The sequence below is a fragment of the Kazachstania africana genome, chromosome 5 (assembly GCF_000304475.1).
Source record: "Kazachstania africana CBS 2517 chromosome 5, complete genome".
Taxonomy (NCBI): domain Eukaryota; kingdom Fungi; phylum Ascomycota; class Saccharomycetes; order Saccharomycetales; family Saccharomycetaceae; genus Kazachstania; species Kazachstania africana.
The window spans coordinates 831713-858254 of NC_018944.1; the positions used below are offsets into that span (position 1 = coordinate 831713).

General features: G+C 36.7%; 11 protein-coding genes across 11 annotated transcripts; 6 read left to right on the forward strand and 5 right to left on the reverse strand.

Moving 5' to 3' along the window:
- Nucleotides 1–63: 63 nt before the first annotated feature.
- On the reverse strand, nt 64–2133 carry SEC39 (Sec39p; the record flags this gene model as incomplete). Its single annotated transcript, XM_003957653.1, has 1 exon — nt 64–2133. The coding sequence occupies one exon, from the start codon at nt 2131–2133 to the stop codon at nt 64–66; it is 2070 nt and encodes a 689-aa protein (XP_003957702.1).
- Nucleotides 2134–2360: 227 nt separating this feature from the next.
- On the reverse strand, nt 2361–3128 carry RPS1A (40S ribosomal protein eS1; the record flags this gene model as incomplete). Its single annotated transcript, XM_003957654.1, has 1 exon — nt 2361–3128. The coding sequence occupies one exon, from the start codon at nt 3126–3128 to the stop codon at nt 2361–2363; it is 768 nt and encodes a 255-aa protein (XP_003957703.1).
- Nucleotides 3129–3710: 582 nt separating this feature from the next.
- SIR3 (chromatin-silencing protein SIR3) lies at nt 3711–6752 on the reverse strand (the record flags this gene model as incomplete). Its single annotated transcript, XM_003957655.1, has 1 exon — nt 3711–6752. One exon carries the CDS (start codon nt 6750–6752, stop codon nt 3711–3713), a length of 3042 nt encoding a protein of 1013 aa, XP_003957704.1.
- Nucleotides 6753–8077: 1325 nt separating this feature from the next.
- On the forward strand, nt 8078–9271 carry ECM7 (Ecm7p; the record flags this gene model as incomplete). The annotated part of the gene is made up of 1 exon (XM_003957656.1): nt 8078–9271. One exon carries the CDS (start codon nt 8078–8080, stop codon nt 9269–9271), a length of 1194 nt encoding a protein of 397 aa, XP_003957705.1.
- A 190-nt stretch (nt 9272–9461) lies between these two features.
- Nucleotides 9462–10059, forward strand: GMC2 (Gmc2p; the record flags this gene model as incomplete). The annotated part of the gene is made up of 2 exons (XM_003957657.1): nt 9462–9785; nt 9862–10059. 2 exons carry the CDS (start codon nt 9462–9464, stop codon nt 10057–10059), a joined length of 522 nt encoding a protein of 173 aa, XP_003957706.1.
- A 524-nt stretch (nt 10060–10583) lies between these two features.
- On the forward strand, nt 10584–11960 carry NGK1 (hexokinase; the record flags this gene model as incomplete). Its single annotated transcript, XM_003957658.1, has 1 exon — nt 10584–11960. The coding sequence occupies one exon, from the start codon at nt 10584–10586 to the stop codon at nt 11958–11960; it is 1377 nt and encodes a 458-aa protein (XP_003957707.1).
- A 36-nt stretch (nt 11961–11996) lies between these two features.
- On the reverse strand, nt 11997–13052 carry VMA6 (H(+)-transporting V0 sector ATPase subunit d; the record flags this gene model as incomplete). Its single annotated transcript, XM_003957659.1, has 1 exon — nt 11997–13052. One exon carries the CDS (start codon nt 13050–13052, stop codon nt 11997–11999), a length of 1056 nt encoding a protein of 351 aa, XP_003957708.1.
- A 724-nt stretch (nt 13053–13776) lies between these two features.
- On the forward strand, nt 13777–17667 carry KAFR0E04230 (uncharacterized protein; the record flags this gene model as incomplete). Its single annotated transcript, XM_003957660.1, has 1 exon — nt 13777–17667. The coding sequence occupies one exon, from the start codon at nt 13777–13779 to the stop codon at nt 17665–17667; it is 3891 nt and encodes a 1296-aa protein (XP_003957709.1).
- Nucleotides 17668–18025: 358 nt separating this feature from the next.
- FPR4 (peptidylprolyl isomerase FPR4) lies at nt 18026–19225 on the forward strand (the record flags this gene model as incomplete). Its single annotated transcript, XM_003957661.1, has 1 exon — nt 18026–19225. The coding sequence occupies one exon, from the start codon at nt 18026–18028 to the stop codon at nt 19223–19225; it is 1200 nt and encodes a 399-aa protein (XP_003957710.1).
- A 528-nt stretch (nt 19226–19753) lies between these two features.
- On the forward strand, nt 19754–22885 carry HMG2 (hydroxymethylglutaryl-CoA reductase (NADPH) HMG2; the record flags this gene model as incomplete). The annotated part of the gene is made up of 1 exon (XM_003957662.1): nt 19754–22885. One exon carries the CDS (start codon nt 19754–19756, stop codon nt 22883–22885), a length of 3132 nt encoding a protein of 1043 aa, XP_003957711.1.
- Nucleotides 22886–23875: 990 nt separating this feature from the next.
- Nucleotides 23876–26293, reverse strand: VPS70 (putative zinc metalloprotease; the record flags this gene model as incomplete). Its single annotated transcript, XM_003957663.1, has 1 exon — nt 23876–26293. The coding sequence occupies one exon, from the start codon at nt 26291–26293 to the stop codon at nt 23876–23878; it is 2418 nt and encodes an 805-aa protein (XP_003957712.1).
- Between the last annotated feature and the right edge of the window lie 249 nt (nt 26294–26542).

Below are 26542 nucleotides of genomic sequence, written 5' to 3' on the forward strand. Positions count from 1 at the left end.
CTATGTAAATAGCTTGTATATACACCTTAATAATGATTTTATATGTAATGCAGTAGGATTTTCTTACAATCCTGTTAAAAAACTAGAAACTTTGTTAGAAAGCCCATTTTTCAAAAAGTTCAGCGATGTAGAGTTTTGATGTTCCAATGAGTATTTGTCATTAATCAGATCTCTTGTTGATAGCTCCATTTCTAATGAGCTCCAACGTGAAGTCACCGCTTCCATTTGGTCCATGGGACAAATATGTAATAATTTGCTTAAGATGTCCATTTGGAAAAGTAAAATTTCTGTGGGGATTTCATTATCTGTCCATTCTGGATCATTAAATTTGCAAACCTGAAATATGGTTAACCAGTAATCTCCCAAATGTTCTGTTTCGTCAGTAGAAAGTAATCTTTCTAATAACTCAACAGTCTTTTCATAAGCAAATTTGAAGTCCATGTTAACTAATGAATAATCAATATGTAAAGATAAAATCTTGTTAAATTCAACTGTAAAATTAGGATCGGCCGGCTCTCGTTCAAAAACTTTGTATAGTTTTTTTATGATTGCAAATGTAGTACTAGTATTTTTGTAAAGAGAAGAATTTAATTCCAGCAAGATACTAACTATATCGAATGGATCATTTTTGAAATCAATTATATTGCATGGTTTGAAAGGGATACCTTTACCTAAGTTCATAGAGAATGTAGATAATTCGTTTGATACATCTAGAAGAGTATCCAGATGTTTGTATTTGGCTTCATTTTCCACTAACAAAAGATTCAAAGTCTTCTTAGCCTTTGTCATATCTGGTCTAGTCCTTGATCCATTGGAAGAATTATTAAAGAATTGCCAGAAATATTTTTCCAACAGAATAATTTCAGTGCTTTTAAAGGCTGCACTTTCATTTACTTCAGGTAAATTATTAAATCTCTTGAGTAATTCAAAATCACCCAAAGTTAGGAATGTTTCGAATAAAATAGATAATTCTTTATCAAAAGAAAGTTTATCGAAAATCTTGTCATCCTCTGCGGAGTTTAACTCCTTTTTTAACATGTCAACTATCAAATTCAATTTTTTTTCAGTGTTATGCTCATTATTATGAAGAATAAAATCGGTACAAATTGATCCAAAATGGGCCGCTTGTGCAGTTTCTTCTTCGTTCCTTATGGCATATATATCCTTGGGGCTGAAATCTGATAAGAACGAATCTATGTTTTCAATGTAAGTAAGTAGGTTTTTAACGTTAATCCCGTATTTTTCAAGAGTAATATCATTTGGAATGCCACTTAATAACTCTTTTATATTTGTTGGTGATGCTATTTTCAATAAATCCTCGCTGTTTTCGAAAACGATCTCCAAAGAAGATTCATAAAAGGATGTACAATCAGCAAGGTACCTAGGTACTTGATCTAGAATAGATCTGAATGCCTCGTAGTTAATCCTGTCTTTGAGTGGGAATCTTTCCATATTAAAAAAATCGTTGATGAATAACTCATAGGTGGAATCTAAATTTTTGTATGAAAGGTATGGTATTAACTCATTCACAATTTCATTGACTGAGATAACCTTTTTTGAGAAGGTGGCATCCAATAGATCACTTGGATTCATATCGATATACTCCTTTATTCTAATATTTTTGTTTAATCGTTTGTTCATGTGATTCAATGGTAATACAACCCCGTGGATCCAATTATCGAATGATTCATCTTGATTTTGCACGAATTCCCATAACGGTTGGTAGAACAACGTATCCTGTACGTAAAGTTCATTGCAAATAAGAATTCTCTTTGTAAGCCAATTTGTATTTATGTCATTTAATGACAGACGATGTAATTTTGAATCCACGTAGTTCTTAGCGGTATGAAATCTCTCCATGAGCAGAGATTTTTCCAGCTCTATCATAGAAATCAGGTCAGAATCACCCGACAACAACGACACCAGCAAAGAGTCATCATCCAGATATTCAGTTTCACCATCTTCCAGTAACAATCTCAAATTGAGTGGATCGTCCAACTCTGGCCAAAATACAACGATAGCATTGATAAAATCCAACGAATTCTGAAATCTATAGGTCAATTTAGAAATATTCTTGACATCTGCCCTACTAGCAAAGACACATGTCAGTAAATACAACTGCTCATCCAGCATCTCAATCGGCTTCTCTTCCTGTAATTTCGTGCAATGAACACTCTTCCCTCTGTTGATTTGTTAGAGCATTTTTTTGCAATTCAATAAAACGGATACCGCACTATATAGAAAAAGTTGATATTAGACGTCTTTATAGTGAGAATTCATTCTTTATATAGTAGGATATATATATAATATAATATTGTAACAGTGTTATGCATTAATAGAAGATCGAGGATGGGTCTCCCTTACACGGTTTCTAAGACTTCATCTTTGAAACCAGAGACTTTCTTACCCTTTTCTTCGGAGGAACCTTCACCGTGTAAAGCTAATAAAGAACCTAAATCGAATTTTGGTTGTTTTAATAACTTGACTTTTCTGATGTGAACGTTTTGTAATGGGAAGATGTCCTTGGTAGCATTTTCGATTTCTTTGTTGATAACTTCTGGGATTAGTTTGGAAGTTAATTGAGCTAAAGTGGAGTTTTGGACTTCTCTGGTTAAGATTTCAGAGATGACCTTTCTGATGACTCTGATGTGAGAAGATTGGGCGTAAGCAGTTCTCTTGACTTGGTTAGCTTGCTTTCTGGTGAAGGCAATGGCGAAGACTCTTAAGACGTAGTCATCAGAGGTCTTGACGGTGACATTGGCTTCAATAAGAGTTTGCCATTTTCTGACCATAGATCTTAATTTATCAGTGGTGAAATCCATACCGTGGAAGTTGGTTAATAAGTTCTTACCTTGAACTTCGTCAACTCTTAATTTGACCTTTCTGAAAGAGTGATCTTCAGAACCTTGTAAATCAGCAAGACAAACTTCGACAACTCTACCTTTCAAAGCATCAGCAGCATTCTTCAAACCAGTAGACTTGTTGACCAAAGTCTTACCGACGTTTCTGTTTTCGAAAGTAGATGGAGCCTTGATATCGAACCATTCCTTTCTGGTGAATGGATCAACGACCTTCTTCTTTAAACCTTTCTTACCCTTGGATAATCTCTTGTTCTTACCGACAGCCATACTTCTAGTATACTATTCTTCACACTAAACTTTCTTTTGTAAATGAATACAAACGCAAACACACTAGAATTAACCAACAATAAGAGTATACGTACCAAGACTACTTGAAATCCGTTACATTGGCATACAATCAACTGTTGGACTTGCTGTGCATTCCCATACTTAGGCCATCGGGCTTGACGGCTGCGTGAAACTTTTTCGATCGCCTGGTTCCGCGTCTGTTTCTCGACAAAATGTTTGTTTTTTTCGCCTCGCGTTGTTTATTTTCCTCTGCGCGAGAAAAATTGATTTTCGGGAAAAATCTGCGATTTTTCGAATGAGTCTCGCAAATTTCAAAGCTAAAAATGGATGGGAAAAAAGTTCTGAATATGCGGTGTGTGGTGGTATATTATGGTGTGTGGGTTCTGACGCAAAAAAGCAGTCCAAGAGAAAAAAGTAGCAATGGAAAAGATTGTGACAGTAGAGAATTCAGTAAACCTGCAATGTGATGCACGCAAGTCCCTTGGATGGACAGTACACTGTGCTATTCCCTCGTAGCTTTCTAAAAAAAAAAATGAAGCAATATTGTTACAAGTTACATAGTCAGTTGTATAAGTTCAAGCTGATGCCCTCTTTAATATCGTCTATACTTATTTTGAAACTAATAGAATCTCCGGATTTTTCTATAATGTCGAATTTCATTAATTCGGCAGCAATCAAATCCCATGCAATTACTTCCACATTTATCTTTTCTTCATTACCAAATAATGCTCCCCTGATATCTTTTATTTCCTTACTAATTTTATCTGATTCGAACAAATCATCAATTTCTTCAATAACATCCTTCATCTTCACTTCATCCTCCTTCATCTTGTGGGATTTTAATAGCATCGCCAATAGAAACAATTTTGTGACTAGTGAACAATTATTTAAATATGCAACATTATTAACATCATTCTTCTGACTCAACGCTTTCAATACATGTTCCATGCTAATATGTTGACTGTAAACATCTGAGTACTTTTCAATTCTCGTGTATGTTAATTTTTGCATATTCAAGTATTCGGTTGTAGCGACATCTACTGATTTCTTACAAACAAGTATGATATCATTGACATTCCTCGTCATTATTGAAATTTTTCTTGCTGCTGATGATACTGTATTCTCATCAATTTTTATATCCAATTGTCGTATATCACCATGTTCTTCCCTGCTGGCAACCCTTGGAGTATTGTCACCCATATCCTTCCAATATTTTTTGATGCAGTTAAGCTCTTCTAATTTGCAACATGCAATATTATACAAGGCTTTCTTGTCATATGGTTTAAAAGTAAATACGTCATATTCTATTCTACTTGAGACTTGTTCTCCCAATAACTTTCTCGGTAACTCGGTATTAGAAGCAATGGCAATAAGTATTAGCTTAGAATTCTTCAAAGTCGTCCAATTGAAAAAATTATACAGAATATCTTGACCTTTCGATACCATGATATCTAATGAATCCAATGTGATGACAATTTGACGTTTCTTATGCCTGGGTACATTGGCAAAATAAAATTGCAACGATTCTAGTGCAGCTCCTGAACTTAGCTTTTCTCCAGACAATTGTGACCAAACTAACTCGTAACAATCATTTGCATTAATAATTTCATATCCATCGACTTTTAATCTTTTGAAAATTGGTAGTTCGTTCTGTTGTGCTGACAACTCTAATTCTTCAAAACATTTCTCTACTATAGTTGTTTTCCCAGATCCGGTGGGTCCACCGATATAGATAGCTTTGGATTCACAATCTCTTAACAACTTGAAAATTTTTGTGTATAATCGGGAAAATTCTCCACTTCGAGGTTGTAAAACTGGCATTTTATCGACAATTTCAATAATTTTATTTTCAAACTCAGTAATATCAGAATTAATAGGATCTCTTATGTTTAGTCGAGAATAAATTGTATCCGTATAGTTTTCGGTCTTTCTGGAGTTTCTTAATCTATTTTCTAATTGAGCGATATCAATTTCTGATGAAGGCATAATAAGTTCCTTGAAACTTGTTATATTAGAAAAGTCAGTATTCTCTAAATAATCTACTTTTGACATTAAATTCGTATATTTCTCCCTGATACGTAATATGGTATCTTCAGAAATGTTGTTTTGCCCAGGATTTACAGTGTGCACATCTTCTAATGTAACCGAACTTTGTGGCGTTGTAGAAGCATCGCGCTCAATGCCATTTCCACTAAGGAGCTTTTGTTGTTCTGTTTGTTCTCCGTCTTCAATTTTAATCGATAAAGGTTCTTCTGAAGACTCTAACCTCCGCAATTCACTACCGGTACTTTTATTTCCTAGCAGTCTTCTCTTTTTACGAATTGTGGAAAGCGGACTATCATCACTAGAATCATCATCTTGCGCTTCACGACCAGTCTTTGTATTCTTGTTCAAGAGGTTATCCGGAGTTTTGCCTTTTTCGACTTCTGCATTTCCAGACTTCTCCATAGCAGTAGATGCTGTCTCTTCTGCACTTGTATAGTAGCTAGAGTCACTTTGATTTTGAGGGAGTGAGCCATTTTCCTCCGATGCTTCTTTCGACAAAACTTGTTGAGTTATCCTTTCTTCTTCCTTATCTATGAGCCGCTGAACCTTATTTATTTCTGTATCAATTATTTGTTGAGCTGCAGTGGTATAGGGGAGTGATTGGGATATAATCCTCGATTTTGTTACAGGCTTTGTTGCCGGTGTTGTTACAGGTTTTGTGGCCAGTGTTGTTACAGAATTACTTTCAAAGGCAGCTAGTTTGTTATGAGCTGACTTATTGGAAATGGGTGCCTCTAATTTAATGCCATTATTTTTAATGTTTGAAGGCTGGGAAGACCCATAAAAAGCCAGCTTGTTACTAGAGGCATTGTCACTCAAGGAAGATTGTAAATTTGGTTTTACTTCCTTTGGTTGCGATTGTGAGAGCTTCTTCTGTTTATTTCTCGGTTTAGGTAGAGGTAAAGCTCGAGATCTAGGGACCGATATTCTCTTTAAATGTTGTTCTGACAATTTTGGATCAGACTCGGTCTTTATTCTATCAATTTCTTTTTTTATATCGATCTTTACGAAATTTTCTGCAGTAGGTTCACAGATGTACTTAACGTAGAAATCTTTATTCATCCTAAATTCCGATTTATTACTTATGTAGTGGTATTCGTCATAAATATTAGCCACGCCAATAAAGTCCTTCAACCAAATTTCGGTTAATTCTGCTGTCAAATAAAGTTCATTTTTGTCTATTTCATCCTGTAATTTCTGCAAATATTCGGCTGAAGATCGCTTGTCAAGCAAAACATCTGGATCGAACTCTCTATAGTAAGGGATTGGTTTCAATTCAAACCATCTTAAATATGAGAAAGCCCATATTTCAACAACGTTATTGAGCGTGTGCTGACGGATTTCATGCACCAGATACACGGAATAAGTATCAGTGGCGGCATCTCTCATTATAACACTGTCGCCGCGGCGAAAACTTATGTTATCAGATCTTTGTAAGTAAAAGTTTTCCTTAACGCCTCTTTTTCTAGATCGTCTGCTTGTATCAAATATTATATTACCAGCTTCATCTGTAGTAACAACATTCCAATCACCTAAGTCTTTCTGGGATGTGGCCATCTCGATAGTATTCCCAGCTGGTCTCAGATGAGAGTTCGTGATCTCAACAAAAAAAGGTTTATTTATCAATTAAAAATTTTATAAAATTTTGGTACGCGACTCTAAATAAAAAAGCGTATACGTCTAACGAACTCTTGAAAATGCAAAGCGGATAGGGTCAGGTAAGTGAACTTATCGTCCGCGTATGATTGTGTGTATCTATACTTGGATGTATTTATGCTGATTGAATATCTAATGAGGGACAGCTTATGTTCTTGTAGAGGCGATCAAATATAAAAAATAAAACCGCTCGATGTGGGCAAAGCTTGTGTGGAAGTATCTATATTTTGAGTTGCTACATCCATTTTCTACATATATTCCACGACGAGCATTGGACTGTCATTCATCATTGTCGTAGTTCAGAATCTTGCAATCTGCCTGTGTTAATGCACAGGCAGGCAGAACTTGAAATGTTACGCCTCCCCTAGTCAGAATAAGCTGAATCGAATGCGGATGTGATTAATACCATAGTATACATCTATGTGGTGTTTTCTCGCGTATATGACATTATTAAGAAGTCGGCTAGTTTCTTGTAGTAACACATTTTTTCTCATTAAAACAACGATTAGAAAGCACTGTGACATAATGGTAAATTCGAAAAATCCGATATAGTTAAATGTACGTCATTTTGTACACTCTGGAATTATTCTATGTGACCTATATTTTTGTGTCGTATATCCAATATGGAGGTAAAAATCGCAAAACACTATCGTTTTGATCGCTTGCTCTACCCTTTGAAAGTTCGTCATGACGATTATTAAGAAAGATAGCTTACACGATAGGGGGATACTGGAAAAGAGTGTAGCTGAAAGCTTATAGATGTAGCCATAACTCATAAATAATAAGTAGTCCATTACTCCGATAAAATTGTCATAGCCACAGATGCCATGTAAGGATATCTGATTGCGCCACGCCTTTGGGTAAACTTCCCTTTTAGTTCCATAGCAGTCAAACTGTATTAAAATGACCTGCCATCTGATCAGTATCTTATATTAGTTGCTTAACGCCAGCTTGCACCCAAGGAAATTCATTGCCTTGCAAACTCAATATTTCTGTCACTGTGAGATGTCAGGACCCACACGCAAACTGGTTAATTTTTCTCTGCTTCCTCTGCGCAGTGTTCTCTTAGATGAGAAAAAAGTCGCACTTGTCACGTGTATTATATTTCTTTTTCCTGGCATATGAAAAAAGCGAAAAATTGCTTAGCGTTTTCTTTGATGAGATGCTAAAAATAGAGAGAAGGTAGTTCTAAATACAAGATTCATCACATCTAGTGACGGCTAAAGATGCGATGGGTACGAGCTAAGAGGATTCTTCTGAGGCCCTTTGAGAACCTTTCTTCCCTGGAGAGATTTGTTCAGATAGTGCGACTTGGATCCACTATGCTGATCGTTATTGTGGGCATAGTGATAACTGCAGGACCTCGAACATTACCCACGAAACTATACATGTCGAAGTTGAATACGTATACGGCAGACATCTCTAATGGTATATTTGAGGCTCTTGAGAGTTCTATCGAGTCTTCGGGTTCGACGGGTATAAATAATGGTGTTGGTCTTACGACATCGGAAATTCTCATATTGACTTCTTACATTTCGTCACAATTAACTGATATTCCCGAGTTCGTCATTGCTACATTGTATCAACAGTGTAGAGGTACTTCAGATTATGAGGAAGTGATATTTCCGAATGGGTATATGGAAACGATAAGGAATTCAACGATCAGCGTTTCTTGTTCTAGTCCCTCGTTTTCCTTTATTTTTGATTATAGAGACCTATTAGAAGTTCTAGGATTGAATATTGTCTTAGAGTATGCATATGGTACTGCTGCGGCATCAGAAGACTATCAGCGATACATTTCGAAGCGCAGAAACTTGAAAGTTGACATTTTACGACTGCTATATTTTGTAATAGGATTGGAGTTCCTAAACCTAAATCTCATGATCTGGTATTATTCCATCAAAGGTCGATTCATCAATATAATGACCGAAACAGTACTGTTACATTTGATGTCATTTTTAGCGCTGGTTGGCTTCATTTGTGGACTAATTTGTATAATTTCCCTGACGTGGATCAATCTTTCTTTACAAGACAAAGTTAAAAATGAATTACAAGCTTTTGGGTTTTCGTACCATCTAGGCTCAGCCTGGTTCGTTTGTGTATGGCTTCTAGTAGGGTTACTGGCGGTATCGTGTCTAATCTGTACTGGTTTAGAATGGTGTATCGCAGAGGTAGATGATGAGCCAGAAACTGGTAACGAACAAATCCTGGGGAGTTACAAATCGGGATTCTTCACAAACCCCATCGTTGATGAAGATGAACGTGAAATAGACGAAGAAGAAGTACCAGATGAAGATATCCCAGATGAAGAGTTCGAGTTACATAGTCTGATATCTGCCACGGTCAACGAGCCTGAAGATTACGATTCAGACATCAATTTGCAAAAGCCAATTGTGCCATCCTCTACCATGCATTTCTAACTGAAATCATCCTTTGTTTTCACTTGTATATACAAATAAGCATCTCTTATATAGATTTTTTTAATATCATTCGAACTTTTGTAAAAAATAGTCTCGGCGGCTAAAACATTGCAAGTGTATTTAACGGCAGATACAGCTCAAGTTCATCAAGATTCATAAGAAACGACACAGAAGTGAGAGTCTGTGCGTTATGGTAGATGATATTAGTGAGACAGTAAGACCTGTTCAAGCATGTGGGGGTGAGGAAGATGGTGGCAATATCGGAGAGTTTGTCGGTAACCATTGGTTGAACAATGCAGAGTTCAAGAAGCAGGTTCAAGATGAAACTGTGAAGAAGCATGGGGATGTTCTGAAGAAGTTGAAGCAGATATCGGATGTATTCAAAGAATGCAGCAGTGAGAATGAAAAATTCGAGTTTGACTGGGATTTAGTGTACGATCTCTCGTCTAACTTGATCGAAGAGTATACCAGGGAAGTCGATTCCGCTTTCAATGAGTTGGATTCAGTGAATAAAGTATGTGTACATGCGGTAAAAATCCTTGTGAAATCAGATTTGTTTCTGTTATACTAACATGGAAGATTCCAACCAGGAAATTGGACAATGGCAAGAAGGTGGGTTCGTGATGGACTCTCACAGGGGGGTCATCATGATGAATGAGAGCGAAGCGTGGCTGACCATGAAGGAGAAATATCTGGCACGCAGGCAGGAGGAGTTACATAGATCTGCTAAGGAAATTAGAGAAACCGTCAAGAGGTTGACACACGATAACAATCAGAATAGCGAGTGAAAGGGGTCCTTGAGAGCCCTCCCCTCTATATTGGCTAAGAGTGAAAACACTCCTTCACGTTGCATAATCGATAATCACCATTTGCAATTGTTGCAAGTCAAGACTCGCTTTGAACTATTTTACTATCCCAAAGACGTTAAAATCAAACGATCGATAACCAGTATCACCTAGTTGTATTCGCTAAGAGCCATCGATCGTTCCACTACACACGTCGATGGTGAAACTTCCTAGTTGGTACTCTTCACCTTCCTAATCAGGAAACATAATTTTAGCATGGGGTTCGCGTTTCCGCATGCGGTATGAAATTTCCGAATCAGGTGGGCCAAATCACAAATATAAAAATAGAAGGCATCAAAAAAATTCATAAATACTTCGATAATGGTAACATCAAGTTTAAAGAATCGAAGAACTTTGCGAAAACTCGTCCACATTACCCTTTGAAAATGACTGTTAGCATTGAGTCGTTACAATATACCTCTCCGCCGACTTCAGACACATTCAAGAGCGAAACTATGACAGCTTCTATGCTCGATGAAGATCAAATTCTTTCCGAGTTGACAGAGTTAATGATTCCAAAGGCGTCAGTGAAGCAATTGACCGAAGAATTTGCTTTCCAATTAGAAGAAAGATTAATGAAGAGCCACGAATCAATGTTACCTTCAAATTTATCATATACGGGGGTCGTTGCTGAAGACAGATCAAAATTCTATAAATTGCCTTACAATCATAATAAAATTTTGTCTGTTGATTTCGGTGGTACCACTTTGAAATTTGCCATCATTAAGACATATCCAATTGCATCCATATTGTATATTGAAGAGTTTGAAATAAATGAAAACAAAATAGTAAATCTAAATTTTTTCAAAATTATTATCGAAAGGATCCTTTTGAGATTGACTAGCTTAAACTATGGGAACGTCAACGACTCCAATTGTCATAATAATACCAATTTGCTATTCAACTATTTCTTCGACAATGACATCATAAACAACAAATTATTAAATATTCCTGTGACAATAACTTTCAGTTTCCCCATCAATTCCGATTTTAAGATAACATCAATGGGGAAAGGCTATCAATTAACTGACGAAATAAAATCTATGAATATTGTAGAATTATTTCAAAATTTGTTTGACTTTTATACAGAAAAGTTTCAAGTTCATAACACTTTCAAATTTTCTGTGGATAATAATATTATTAATGATTCCATTGCAGTCCATTTTGCAAATAAACTAGCTAAAAAGGAAAACAATAGATCTAGTGAGAAGTTAATTTCATTAATCTTAGGTACAGGTATCAATAGTTGTTTCGAATTGCCAATAAAGAAGTTACCAGCCTTCAAACAAGAACAAATAATAAGTAAATTTTCCGAGTACCTTGATACGGATATGAAAACTATAGATGAAGATAACATAAATGTCATATTAAATTCTGAAGTTGGTTTTCTGGGCAAAGATATTGTAAATTTAACTAACTTCGACTATCAACAGGGTAAAAATGAATTATTTATGCCGCTTGAATTTACTACTTCGGGGAATTATGTACCAAAGATACTGAAAAAAATATTGGTTCACTATAATATTCTCCCAATTGATGAATTAGAGAAAATCGATGGGAAATTCATAACGAATGAGCTTTCAAAAAATTTTGATGGTATAATAGCAAAGATTTGTCAAATTCTCATTAAAAGAGCCTCAATTTACATTGTCTCAGTCATATTTGCTATTGAATCAATGATTAATGATCATACACGTATAATTAATGTTGGTTACATTGGGTCATTTTTACAATTTTGTCAATTTTACCAAGAAGAGATTGTAAGAGTCTCTAACGGATTGGTTAGATTGAACTTTTTGAGAAATAGTAGTATCATTGGTTCATCGATTGCAAATATTGTATAAGAACTTATCCGATACGAAGATATATACATATGTATATCAATACACGCTAATGTAATTATTTATCTTGTCCCTTTGATTCTGGGCAATGCACTCGGCAATCCATGTAATGTTTCTAATTTCCTGTTCTTTTGATTTCAACCAAGCCCATAAAGTTGAAATAGTGAATTGTTGTGTGAATGCATCTTTACAAAGCTGCATTTCAAATTCGTAAAAGAAATCTTCCAAATTGTTATTTTCCAGAATATTTTTATACTCATAAACTTTGTCCAATGCGACTTTGACACTTTCAAAATCGTTAGCATTAGCTAACAACTCAGTAACGATAGGGTAGCATTTACCCACGTTTGGTAATAATTCTCTTTTCAAATCTGGATCAATTGCCATTTCATCATTGTGTTGCTGTTGCAAAGAATTCAGGGAGATATTGATTGTTCTTCTATCAGCTTCAAAATTTAAAAAGTCCAACATAATTTCCTTTGAAGGCTCAGTCAGTTGTTCGTTTATAAATTTGGTGAAATCTTCCAAATATGCCTTATACAATTTATTTCTTACAATTTCAATATTCAAATCATCAAGATCGTTCGCATTACTGAAACAGTCTTTGAAATATGGTGCTAATGGAGTATCGATTAATACCATATCGTACAGAGATTCCAAGTCTGTAGCAACACTTAAAGTCGGTAAAGTATCAAACCAACCTAATGGATGGCAACGGTTCAAAATCTCGGATTTGTCTCTATTATGGATGGTACCAGTGATCATGAGTGCGACATTATCGATCATGTAGCTGCATTTGATATATTCGACCAATTTCAAATCATTTTTGTCTGATAGTTGATTTGTAAGGTAATTGAATTCGTTGTACAGTTTCACCGAGGCAGCCTCTGTGATAATAGACGTTGTTAATGTTTTACTGGAGATATTCGAAAGGAAATTACCGTAATCAGTGGAAGATAATTGTAATTTTAAATCTTCCAATGTTTCACATTGAGTCAAATTTAAATATTGATTAGCCGTAAGAAATCCGTTCCTATACCCTCTTATTATCCCTTCTATGAACCCATTGTTAACATTGAAGTAAACGCAGTCCATTGTTGTCCGTTTAAAGCCACGTAGGTCACCTTACTGTCATCTTATACACCACATTATGTGTATGTAATCTATACAAGTTTCTTTAACTCTCAGCCCGGGATACTATTAGACTCTGATATGTCATTGTATACGTTGTGAGGTTGTTTTAAAACAATTAAGAATCCATCATAAACAGCGCCATAAGAGCCCCACACCACTGACCATCCACCCAATGGCTATCAATTGGCATGTGACTACGTTTCCCAGTGGTTGCGCTTCCCAGTGGTGTGGGACTGTTGCTGGATAGGCGTTGCGACAAGAAAACGGCAAGTTGCGATGGAGGCCTATTGCAGTGAGCGTTCTGGATGCATCGAGCACTCTGGAGACACAGTCTAAGGCCTTTTCCATGGCCAGGAACACATAGGAGGTCGGGAACTGTGAAGATCATCAGCTGGAATCTCTGCGTCTGCAGCATCCTGCATTGACCAGCACTGATACAACACTAAGAGTCCTAGAAGCAGTCAAACACTTCCAAGAGTAGCACGATTCCAGGCAATTGGCGTCTCAATCGGTTGAACAGACTTCTTTTCACTCCCATGGCATATGTTAGAGGATTTCCGCCAATTTTTTCAGTTTCATCTTGAATACTCGAGATGAAAAACTCGTCGTGGTCGAGTATACAATTCGATCAAGCGTTACTCGCGTAAGCAAGCCCAATATAACGTCCTAACGCGACAGTTACACTATGTCATCTTCTGGAGCTGCTGATGTAGGCGAGACATCAGAAAAGAAGGAGGTGTTAGTACCTGCTGCGACTGGTAAAGTTCCAAACGACGCCGGTACTCAGAAAACAGAGAAAATAGCTAAGAAGGAAGACAAGAAGGACACTGCTGGAGCAGGTTCTGAGACTGCTAAAAAAAGGAAGAAGAAGTCAAAGGGTGATGCTACCGCTGCTGCTGCTGCTGCTGCTGCTGGTGAAAAAACTTCCTCCAATGATGCACAATCATCAACTCAAACTGCTTCTATCGAGGCTCCTGTAGAAAGGAAAAGAAGAAGAAAGTCAAGGCACCTAAAGCTGGCAACATCCGTAGATGCGAACTCTGCCTCTGAAGGTCCATCCAAGGACGACGGTGCCAAGAAGAAGAAGAAGAAAAAGAAGGTTAAGTCAGAGACTCAAGAAGAATCTGCCGTAAATGTTGAAGATGAAAAAGAATTGTCATCAGCTGTAGCGTCAGAAGAAGGTTCAAAGATAAGAAGAAGAAGAAGCAAGAAGGCTAAGAACGTTGAGACTTCTACTGAAGAAACATCAACTGAACAGCCTTCTGATGAGAAGATCGCTTCGGATGCACCTTCTAAGAAGAGCAAGAAAAACTCCAAGAAAGACAGCACAACTGTCGAAACAACGGTAGCCTCTAATGAAACCACAGAAAAGAAAAAGAAAAAGAAGACCACAAAGAAGGATGATGAATCCGCCAAGGTTGAAACATCTGGAAAAACGGCACAGGTTAATGGTGTGAACATTTCAACTGAAGTATTCGATTTAACTCATATTAAATCTGATGAAAAGGCTCCGGTTGAAATCGCTGAAGATTATAAGATTCATTCAAGAGTAGATTACGGTACTAAAGGTACTAAGGTAGATGTCTTGACCAATCATGTTGTCATGGCTCTTGGTGACGATGTTACCGGTTCTCAACATTTCGAAAAAGATCCATGGTGGAAAGCTTCTTTCATTTACACATATCACATCGATTTCCATCCTCCTGAAAGCAACCAAAAACCAGGTAGAGGCGGACCACCTCCGCCACCTCCTGCCTTATCTAAACCAAAGAAATACGAATTGATGGATGCTTTGTTTCATGAAGATGAAACATTGTATAAATACAAAGACCGTATAGCTTTCAATGGCGAAGAAACTTTATATTCACATATTCCATTAGAAGAATTCACTCTTTTCGACGGTTGTTGGGATGTTAGTAACAAACAAAAGAAAAACATATCAGTTGCTGACTTGAAAAATAATGACAAGGATGAAATAAATGAATTGACTTTTCAAATTACGCTGAAATTTGTCGCAAAAATTGGTTTAGGTGATATTTATAAAGGTACTTTAGGAAAAAATCCAAGTGAACAGGAAAATAAGATGTCAGCGCCTGAAAAGACTGTCTTGCTCTCTTTATTAGGTGTCAAATTTATGCAAGCTCAAGACCCAGTGTTCCAAGTTCATGGTAATAAATTCTTTGTCTATAATAAAAATGCCATTGCAATGCCTTTCCAACTAGGTGCTTATTTGATTCACGGTTTTGCCGTTTGCTTAAGGTACGCTTACGGTTCGGTATTACTGAACGTTGTTAACGTCACTCAACCGTTTTATAAGCACACCAAGTACTTACCAGGTCATCCAAAATTCGCCAATAATGAAAAGGAAGGTTACTCTTTAATGGATTGGATTCTTGAATGTTATAATCAAACAGAAGGTAGTAGAAAGAATTCACCTCCAACTACCAAAGATTTAAATCTTTTTATTGAAAAAAACAGAGACATTAAAGATTTAATTAAGGGTCTTAAGGTTTACAGGCCTTATATCAACTACAGCATCAACCCAGATGGTACTTCAAAACCTCCAAGAAAGATGCAATCTAAAGGTATTGTTGGGTTTGTAAGAGAATCCGCTAATTCATTGAAATTCAAGGCATTACCTAGCGATATGGAAAATACTGCACCAAGAAAGGATGAAAAGGAAGTCATGATCTCTACAAATGACTACTTCGCAAAGAAATACGGTATCAAGTTAAAATACCCTGATATTAAATTAGTCAGTTTAGGAGTTCATAACACAGTTCCAGCAGAATGTGTCACAATAGTTCCAGGCCAAAGATTAAAGGGCAAAGTTTATGATGAAAAGACTTTCATTGATTTTGCCGCTTTAAGACCACAAGATAAGTTCAAAGCTATCACAAATTTGGCTTTACCTGCCATCAAACGTGCCTTGAACAGTGATGAAGAAACCGTTAAAGGTCCACATGACTCTTCTTATAACTTTTTGAGAGTTCCTTCGAGAGTTATCGATGCGCCAGTAATACAATTCAAAAATTCTGTCATCGAGTATGTTGACAAACCATTCGGTAGTGCCGTAAAATCCTCTAAGGGTACTAATGAGGAATCTAAAGGTAACTGGAATTTGAAGGGACATCAATTTATTAAAACATTAGAAGAAGAATTAACATTAAGAGCTGTCTATATCAATGACACTGACAGAGCACCGCCATTAAGTGTGATGGATGAGCTAAAAAATTCTTTGAAAAAGTTTGCTACAGATGTTAAACAAGTCGGTGTCAAGTTTGATCCATCACCAGCACCAATTTTAATAAATAGTTTTGGTGGCCCTGTTAAAAAAATGTTTGGCGACGGCAGTCGTGGAGGTCGCGGTGGTCGTGGTGGTCGTGGTGGCGGTTCACGTGGTGATCGTGGTCAAGTTGTTTATGAACTGAGTGAGGGCGAAGAAAAATTAAGTAATCTTCTCGAGAATGTTCCTCCAAAAAGTTACATTTTATTCATTTTACACCGTGACAACAATTCAGATATATACAACAGGTCGAAGTACTTAGCTGATTTGAAATATGGTGTTATCAACTCTTGTGTTGTTTGGAATAAATTCAGAAGGAACAACACTGAGTATAACGTTAATGTCTCGATGAAGATGAATTTGAAGTTAGAAGGTATTAACCATTCTTTAAATACTGAAAGTATCAATTTCATGAACGATGAAAAGACCGGCTTGCCCTTTATGGTCCTAGGTGCTGATGTTACGCATTATCCAGAAGAAGACCAAAATTCTATTTCGGCTTTAGTCGGTTCCTACGATGACCATTTTGCGCAGTTCCCAGGTTCCTACATGTTACAAAGTGGTCCTGGTGAAGAACTTATTTCCGGTATCGGTAACATGGTTCTTGAGAGATTAAAGATATATCAGAGACATAACGATGGTAAATTACCTCCAAAGATTCTTTTCTATAGAGATGGTGTTTCCGAATCTCAATTTTCACAAATTGTACAAACTGAAGTAAGAGGCTTAAAGGAAGCATTGAAGAAGCTTGGGTCAGCACTCCTAAACGGCACTAAATATAACCCACCTGTTACAACAATTGCTGTTGTGAAGAGAAATCAAACCAGATTTATGCCATTGGAAAAGAACGCCGTCGATGAAAAGGGTGAAACCGTCGCAGTACAATCTATGGGTAACGTTATGCCTGGTACGGTTGTTGATCGTGGTATCACCTCTTCAGCGCACTTCGATTTCTTTATTCAATCGCAACAAGCACTCAAGGGTACCGGTGTTCCATGCCACTACTGGTGCATCTACGATGAGAACCAATTTGATTCTGACTACTTGCAACGTGTTACACATGGTTTGTGTTATCTCTTCGGTAGATCAAGCACAAGTATCAAGGTTCTTTCTCCAATTTACTGCGCAGATTTGTTGTGTGAACGTGCTGCACAATTTTTCAGGGCAAATTTCATTCTAGCCAAGAGTGAACATGAAAAAACAAGAAAGAACAAGAATGACGTGATATCAGAGGGCAAACTACTTCAAGCAATCAACGATAGGGTCAAGGATATCATGTACTATATTTGATACATCCTTGGTCTAATTGTTTCTTCGATTATATTCATTTTCGTTTATTCTCCCTCTAGCCAACTCTCTGTAATTTATCTTCCCTTCTAGCGAGGGCTGGCTGTATCAGCTTCTTCTATATGTAAATTACCAGACCATATATGACTAGTGCTCTTGTTATCATTAGTCAACTCTTTAAAAAAACAGTATATTTCAAGATTATTACTCTTTATATAGGGCATCTCATCTTCTTGTAGGGCTTTTCTTTTTCCATCGAAAATTTTTCAAATACATATAAAAATGAAAAATTTTCCTTTAGTTAATATATAAGATGCCCTTAACAAGAAGGTTAGATATTAACAAGCATAAGTAAGCAACCATGTCTGATATGTTACCATTAGCCACATACTCTTTGAACGTTCAACCATATGACCCTACTCCGGCCATTGGTTTAGACATGCCAGTTACTATTCGTATTACCATGGCTGCCATGGATCCTGAACCATTTGATGATGAAAAGAAGCCATCTACTTTAAGAATGATCAAGAGAAACCCAAACTTTGAAGATCACGATCAAGACCACGAAGAAAGTTCTGAAGATGAAGAATCTGAAGAGTCTGAAGAAGAAGAAAAGGAGCCAAAGAAGAAGGCTGGCAAGAAGGAAGAATCCGACGATGATGAAGAAGAAGAAGAAGAAGAAGAATCTGACGACGAAGAAGGTGAAGACGATGAATTCGAAGAATGTGTCTTGGCCACTTTATCTCCATCTACTTCTTTCCAACAAGTTCTAGACATCACAATTGCTCCAGAAGAAGAAGTTCAGTTTGTTGTTACTGGTTCTTACACTGTTTCTCTAACCGGTAACTACGTCAAGCACCCATTTGACACTCCAATAGAAGAATTTGGAAGTGACAGTGAAGAAGAATACGATGACGAATTAGTTCAAGACGAATACCAAGACGAAGATGACGAAGAATTAAGTGACGAATTGGATGACTTAGAAGATGCCAGTGACATTGAAGGTCGCATTGAAGAATTAGTTTCTAAGGATGAAGCTAAGAAGAACAAAAACAAGAGAAAGCAAGAAGAACAACCAAAAGAACCAGCGCAAGCTAAGAAAGTAAAGAAAGAAACTAAGAAGGAAACTAAGAGTGAAGAACCAAAGAAGGAAGAAAACAAAAAGGCCAAAAAAGTAGAATTCAAGAAGGATTTAGAAGAAGGTCCAACCAAGAGCCAGAAACCAAAAGCCAAGGTCTTAGAAGGTGGTGTCATAGTTGAAGACCGTACTGTTGGTAAGGGTGCTTTAGCCAAGAGAGGCTCTAGAATCGGTATGAGATACATTGGTAAATTGAAGAACGGTAAAGTTTTCGACAAAAACACCAGTGGTAAGCCATTTGTCTTCAAATTAGGCCGTGGTGAAGTCATCAAGGGTTGGGATATTGGTGTTGCCGGTATGGCCGTCGGTGGTGAACGTAGAATCGTTATCCCAGCTCCATATGCCTATGGTAAGTCTGCCTTACCAGGTATCCCAGCTAACTCGGAATTGACTTTTGATGTTAAATTAGTCTCCTTAAAATAGTTTGCCTAGATTCAATTACATTAGTATGTATTTTAGTTATTTTGTAAGATATTATCTGTTACAATCATTTCTTTCTTCTATATAAGATATTGGACTCGTTGAAAAGCGAAAAAGTATGGGAAGCATATGGTAAGTATTCTTATAAGCACTATTCAACGACTAAGTTGAGTGTGGTTTACTTGTGTTTTACCGCATAGTTGTTGGTTGTTGTAATATCAATTACTTTTTTTTCAGCTAAATGTATTGAGAGTGCGCTAGCAACTTTCAAGAAACTGAAGCATCATGAAATGTAGTTGAGAGCAGAAGAAGAAGAAAAGAAGAGCGTCTGTAACACCATATATATAGCAGTGACGGTCACAATTACGCTTCTTATATACTACAATTGAAGCTAATTTGAAAATAAAGAGAGATCTGAGAAGCAAACTCGACTTTGGTTTTGTGAGCGTTTAAAGGGACCTAGTTGGTAAATACTATTTGTAGAAGTATTGCCTATTCACTTCATCTTTTCCAGTATTAGTTCTTCGTCATATGCGACAGCTAAGTGACATCTGCCAAAATGCAATAAAACCAGCAGCAACTGTAGCGAAGCATTCCGCAAGACACCCTATCCACGTCATACTAACAGTTTTGTTCTTATCCTCGTTTGCCTATTTATCTATAATACAGTCATACCTTATTGAATGGGAGATGGTTTTTAAAAATAAGATAAATACATATGAATTTGAAAAACTACATTTAATGGACGGTGCGACGCATTATTATCATTCATCATCCTCGTCAGACGCTGGGAAGTGGAACGTTATTTTAGATTCTGAGATCGATAAAATCACCTTCTCAGAACATTACTATTTATATACTTTCACATTTTTAGATGAATTTGGAAATGCTTCCAACGACTGTTTGCCGGAAATTCCCAATGTCTTTCATGAAAGTCCTGGATCTAAATACGTTCTTTCTAAGGAATTAAATTTGCCTCGTATCTTTTCTGATGAACATAATGTTAACTGGCACTTATCCTCTACTAAAGATTATTTTACAGAATTAAAACATAGGATATTATTTGTAATGAGGGACATTATGTCTTCTAATCATTTAGAGCAGACAGATCTAAGTATTATTGGTGGCAGTTACATCATACTGCTTTATACCTTTTTCTTACTTTTCAATGATATGAGGGAAGTTGGTTCTAACTTCTGGTTAGGTATAAGTACGGTAACAAACTCAATATGTGCTCTCTTTCTGGCTCTGTACACCATGAAGTACTTTATCAAAACTACTGTACCCATTTTAAACTTACTAGAAGGCTTGCCGTATTTCGTAGTAATAATGGGGTTCAGAAATAAAGTAACATTGAGCGCGTATGTGTTAAAAAGGTTCGGTATCATTAACATTTCGAAAACTTTCACATCTGATAATGTTATTTACGAGGCATTCTCTAATGAGGGTATCCGTCTATTGAAAGACTACCTCTTGGGGGGCCTTATATGTGCTGGATGTATGATTTGTCTCCCCAATTTTGAGTCACTGGTTAGCCTCTCTTTATTGACGGTACTTATTCTCTTCTATGATTTTCTCTTAACTATAACGTTTTATTCAGCTATACTATGTTTGAAAGTAGACATCAATACTATTCATAGAACAACTCTCATAAGAGAAACTCTGGAAGAGGAAGGCGTGGTAGCCCCTATAGAACTTTTGAATTCAAGTAAAGGAATCTCTACCAAGTCATATTTTAAGTCAAATACGGCAATCTCGATAGCGAAGGTGTTTGCCTTTTTGGTGCTAGTTGTCTTGAACTTATACACCATTAACTTCAATGTTGTCATCAATTCTATCAAATCAATTTATAGTGCCAAGCCGCAAGCAAATTTCCCAGAATTTATTCTAACTAAAAATTACTCGAGGATTCTCTCCAAAAATATACTTATATCGGTTATGCCTCCTCGTTATTATCAAAAGCAAGTGTTAAGTAACCCTGCAGAGAACGTCACAATAATGTTTTTGCGTTTCATTGGTACTGCAATTCAAGACAAGTTTATTAGCAAAGTAATCTTTATTGCATTAATCTTTAGCATTTCAACCAATGTTTATTTGCTGAATACTGCCAAGGTTCACACCAGGTACACTGTAACACAACTTTACACAAATGCCAAAAATAAGAAAGAAGACGTTTCAAAAAAAATGTCAAAGCTAACAAAAATTGACTCCATTACTACAAAAGCCCGCTATGAGAGCCCGACATTTTCTTTGCCATCAAGTAGCGACGAAGATATAAGTGATACAAGTACACTGCCTTTCGAAAGGACTTTGGAAGAAACCGAACAAATGATGAAAGAGGGGCTATTAACAACCCTTCATGATAATGAGATTGCAGATTTAGTTATAACGAAAAAATTGCCATTATATTCACTCGAAAAGGAACTTCATGATACAGAAAGAGCAGTCGTAATTCGCAGGAAGGTTATATCAATAACTGCCAAAGCCCCAATCCTAGAGTCAGAAGGACTTCCTTATAGGAATTATGATTATGATAGGGTGATTGGTGCATGTTGTGAAAATGTTATTGGTTACGTTCCTCTACCAGTGGGAGTTATAGGCCCTTTGGTCATCGATAATGTCAGTTACCATATACCGATGGCGACTACTGAAGGATGTCTCGTTGCGTCTGCCATGCGTGGCTGTAAGGCCATAAATGCAGGAGGTGGAACTATCACTGTACTTACCAGAGACGGTATGACTAGAGGACCTTGCGTTCGCTTTCCATCTTTGATAAGGGCAGGCGCTTGTAAATTGTGGTTAGACTCCATTGAAGGATCAAACTTAATGAAAAATGCTTTCAACTCAACATCAAGATTTGCAAAGTTGCAACATATACAAACCACTATGGCTGGCGATCTATTATTTATTCGATTTAGGACGACAACTGGAGATGCCATGGGAATGAATATGATTTCCAAAGGTGTCGAATACTCTTTGAAGCAAATGGTGGAAGAATTCGGATGGTCTGATATGGAAATCGTCTCACTCTCCGGAAATTACTGTACTGATAAGAAATCTGCTGCAATTAATTGGATTAATGGGAGAGGTAAGAGTGTAGTGGCAGAGGCCACCATCCCTAGTAATATTGTAAAAAGAGTCTTGAAATGTGACGTTAAACCGTTAGTTGAACTCAACATCTCCAAGAATCTCGTAGGTTCTGCCGTTGCTGGCTCCTTGGGAGGATTTAATGCACACGCTTCCAATATTGTTACAGCTTTATTTTTGGCAATAGGGCAAGATCCTGCGCAAAATATAGAAAGCTCCAATTGTATTACCATAATGAAGGAGACTAAAGAGGGGCATCTTAATGTTTCAGTTTCAATGCCTTCAATTGAAGTCGGTACGATAGGGGGAGGTACAATTTTAAGGCCACAATCTACAATGCTAGACCTTCTTGGAGTCCGTGGGCCACATCCTATTCATCCAGGTGAAAATGCAAGACAACTGGCGAAAATTGTCGCAAGTGCTGTCTTAGCAGGTGAGCTGTCTCTTTGTGCCGCTCTTGCTTCAGGACACCTTGTTCAAAGTCATATGAAGCATAATCGTACTAAAGATAATAGGATGGTTGATAGTCCTTTATCGGATGTCAATAGAAGCAAGGATGATATAGCTTCACGGTAATATCTTTAAAGAGTTTTTTATTTATTCATGCATATGTATTAATGTATAGTGCTTCAAATTCAGCATTGCTTCGATTATTTTATCGTTTAGGTTGCAATTAGATTTTTGGATCATACTAGAATGATGCGTACATGATGTTTCTTGGACGCCTTCCCAAATATAACGACATAATAACAAAAGATTAAAACGAAAACGATGTAAAAATAGTAAATAGTCAGTATCAGCTAAGAATATGAACAGATAGAATAGAGTTTTCGATTTCATAGTCTCTTGAACTCCTTAGTTGAATCGAAGACCCTACGCTAAGAGTAGAAAGATTCAAAACAATATTTGGTCATAATATAAGTTACAATGACAGAATATGTATAGATAGAAACAGGAACAAGAAAAAGAGCATGCTTTGGATGAAGATAGCTATAGAATTGCAAAGGTCACAAAATTCGGAAGAATAGATAGAATAAAATTTATGTTTCTCCAGGCTTCTATATAGTTGAGAGAATAAGAATATATTCATTCTGGCGGATATTTTTGAAAGAAGTAATTTTAATATATTGAAGTAAACTCCTTCGCAAGCAACACTTATCACCACACTAGATTTAGCTCTTGGTCTAAGGTAGTTTTGCTATTTAAAATTCTTAATTAGAAGAAACGTGAGAAAAAACTTTCTTGAGCGAAAATCTTGAAATTCCACGACTAAGAAAGCTTAAATTTATCCAAGATCACTCACTGAATAAACAGTTAGGTTGTGTAGATGATGATGATGATGATACAGCTATAGAGGTCGAATATGAAGCAACAACCGTCGATGAAGAGAACCCAGCCATTAGGCTAGAAATTATAATCTTAACCAATATGGAAATGAATATAAGTTAAAATTACACAGCTAACGGGGGACTCCTATGAACTCTTGTGGGATTTGGTAGTCCCCTTTCGAATATGGGTAAAAATGAAGAATCCTTACCACATACTGTCAGTGAAAAAAACACGAGATTACCTCAAAAGGTACCGTATATTATTGAATTGGCTCAGTAAGATTGTCAACCATTCAAATACTTCTTCCCTATCCATTTCTAACAAAGCTTCGTGCAACCCTGGCAATACATCGCCAGTAACACCAAGCTCTTTATCTGGTGCATAAATTGAATGCTTCATCCAAGGTCTATCCTTTAAACCACGATTAGTCATGAAGAGTTTATCTAACTGTTTCAACTTGTTATTAGCGCGTAATAAGCTTAGATAAATCCTGAATTTCTTTATTATGCCCCATATTGGATAATCCTGAGAACACTGAAGGTTAACGTCCTTCAGTCTCCTGTCAAAGTTGACACTATCCTGCAAAGTAATCAATTTAATTGATGTGAACACAGAATCAGCCAATTCAGTTATTTTTTTATCGTGTGGGAATAGCAAATTAATTTCCTTGTACCATTTCTTATACCAATAAAAAATCTCTATGAAGTACTCATTAGTCTTCACATGTGCTAATTCATTTTCACTGATCATTAGTGAAGCTAAACCAATAAAACTTGCCATAGTATTATGCAATTTATAATCTGGATCCACAAAATTTTCCAGCCATTGGGAAGAATGATACTTCGAATGGCAATGATAAATCGCATCATCAACACCATTATTCGAAAAACTAAAACTTGCTGATGGAATACCTAAATGATACTGAAATCCTGGATAAGCCTCATCGCCTGCAGGTAACTCAATAGAATTTTTGGATTGAGTCCTCCACTCATCGAATAGTGTCCAATCATCCATGCCTTTAAAAGCGGTGAATTTAGCGGCATCTGTAATTACACTAGTCAGCAAAGGATTAGCTTTACATTGAAATTTGGTCCCTGAGATAGCTTTGTTCAAGTTCAAGTAAAAAAATCCACTCTTCTTCATCAAAGACATATGATCTTCAATGTATTCGGTTGAGCCAATTAATGCTGATTCTTCACCATCCCAACTAATCAGCTTGATCGGTCTTAGAGGTTTCCAACCATGCTTTAGCAATTTGCTCATACCTCGTGCAACTTCTAAAAGAATGGCACTTCCACTATTTGGGTTGCTCGTAGTGCCGATATCCCATGCTTCTCTGTGACTCCCAATTATTGCTGTGCTATCAGATAATATACCTGGAATCTCTACAATAACATTCGTAATTTCTACAATTGAATGATTTTGGTTGTTGAGTAGGTGAATCTTTAAATTCGGCCTCGAGGGGCCACTGAAATAACGAAATTCCGGTATGCCCCCTTCTTTGTCCGTGAATTGGAACCCTTCGTTATTTAATTCTTTCAAAAAAGGCTGAACTTCCTTCGCACTCATTGGAATTGATGGTATTCTGGGTACCTTTCCTACGGGAGAAAGTCTTTCAATATCCGGATATTTCGCTGGGTAGCCTGGTGTGGTAGGATCACCTGGGTTTTCGGTGAAGAATTCTACTGAGCCTTTCTCAATGTAGCTTGGATTTCTTGCCGGACCTCTTGGATAAGGTTTATACCCATTAGACTCAGTTACTGCGCCGTCATCCATTGGGTCTGTATAGATAATTGCACTTGATGCACCGTAGAGTTCTGCATTTTTGATTTTTAATCCTCTTTGTAAGCGACCTGACCTAATTATATGAACTTTATCTTCAATATCGATATTATTCTCCAAAAGCTGCCTGTAATCTTCTAGACTGCCATAATTACAGTACACATACTGGGATGTGACATCACCATTCGGTGAGTAAGCATGGAAACCTTTAGAATTTACTCTTTCACAATAATGTTCATCGTGGAGGCAGTCTTCTAATAGTGTAGCCTTGAATATAGGTAGACCATCTTCCAGTAATTCGACTTGAGTATCTACTAACTTACTAACCCATGGGTAGTATTTTTCTAATTTTGGCTGGAATCCCAATGCCCTCAATTGGGATACAGTATATTCCAAACTCCATTCTGCACTAGCTTCCTGAGATTCAAAACGCTCAGAATAATTTTTTACATGTTGCATTACATGATTGCTATTTTGTAAAGTGTCCAAATAAATCCTGTAAACCTCTGCTGTGGTGAGTTTTGAATTGTGCCACCTCTTGAAATCCCTAGATAATGAAGTTCTAGGTGCAAATGCAGCCACAAAGCCTAAGTAAATACAAAATGAGGAAAGTATAAGGAAAACAAACCTCTTTTTGTCCATATGCCCCTTAACAGCTTGTATGCTGGTACTCATTATACTAGACATTGTGGTACTTCTCATTCTTCTAACAACTGGTGTCACTATGCCACTGAAATTGCTATTTCTATTACTACCATTGTTTTCAAACTCATCAGGGACATCGAATGGAACTCTCTGGGATATAGCATCTCCACCATTCGACTGATTTTCTACTTCGTTTAAAAGGGGTGTTGTCTCTTCCTCGTGAGTCATAACGACCACTGTTCAAACTGCTATCAATTCTGAATTGTTCTCTATTTTATTTATGAAATTGAGGGTCCCTTCTACAAAATTTCATATTTTTATGATAAGACACCTCTTATGGAATGAACAAAAAACGACAAAATACAAAACAACGTGCGAAGATAGCAATATATGTGCTTTATATTTACTCTTTCAACAGATAGAATATGTATTGGTTAGTCTAACATGCTACCTGTAAATATATAAAAAAAAAATTAA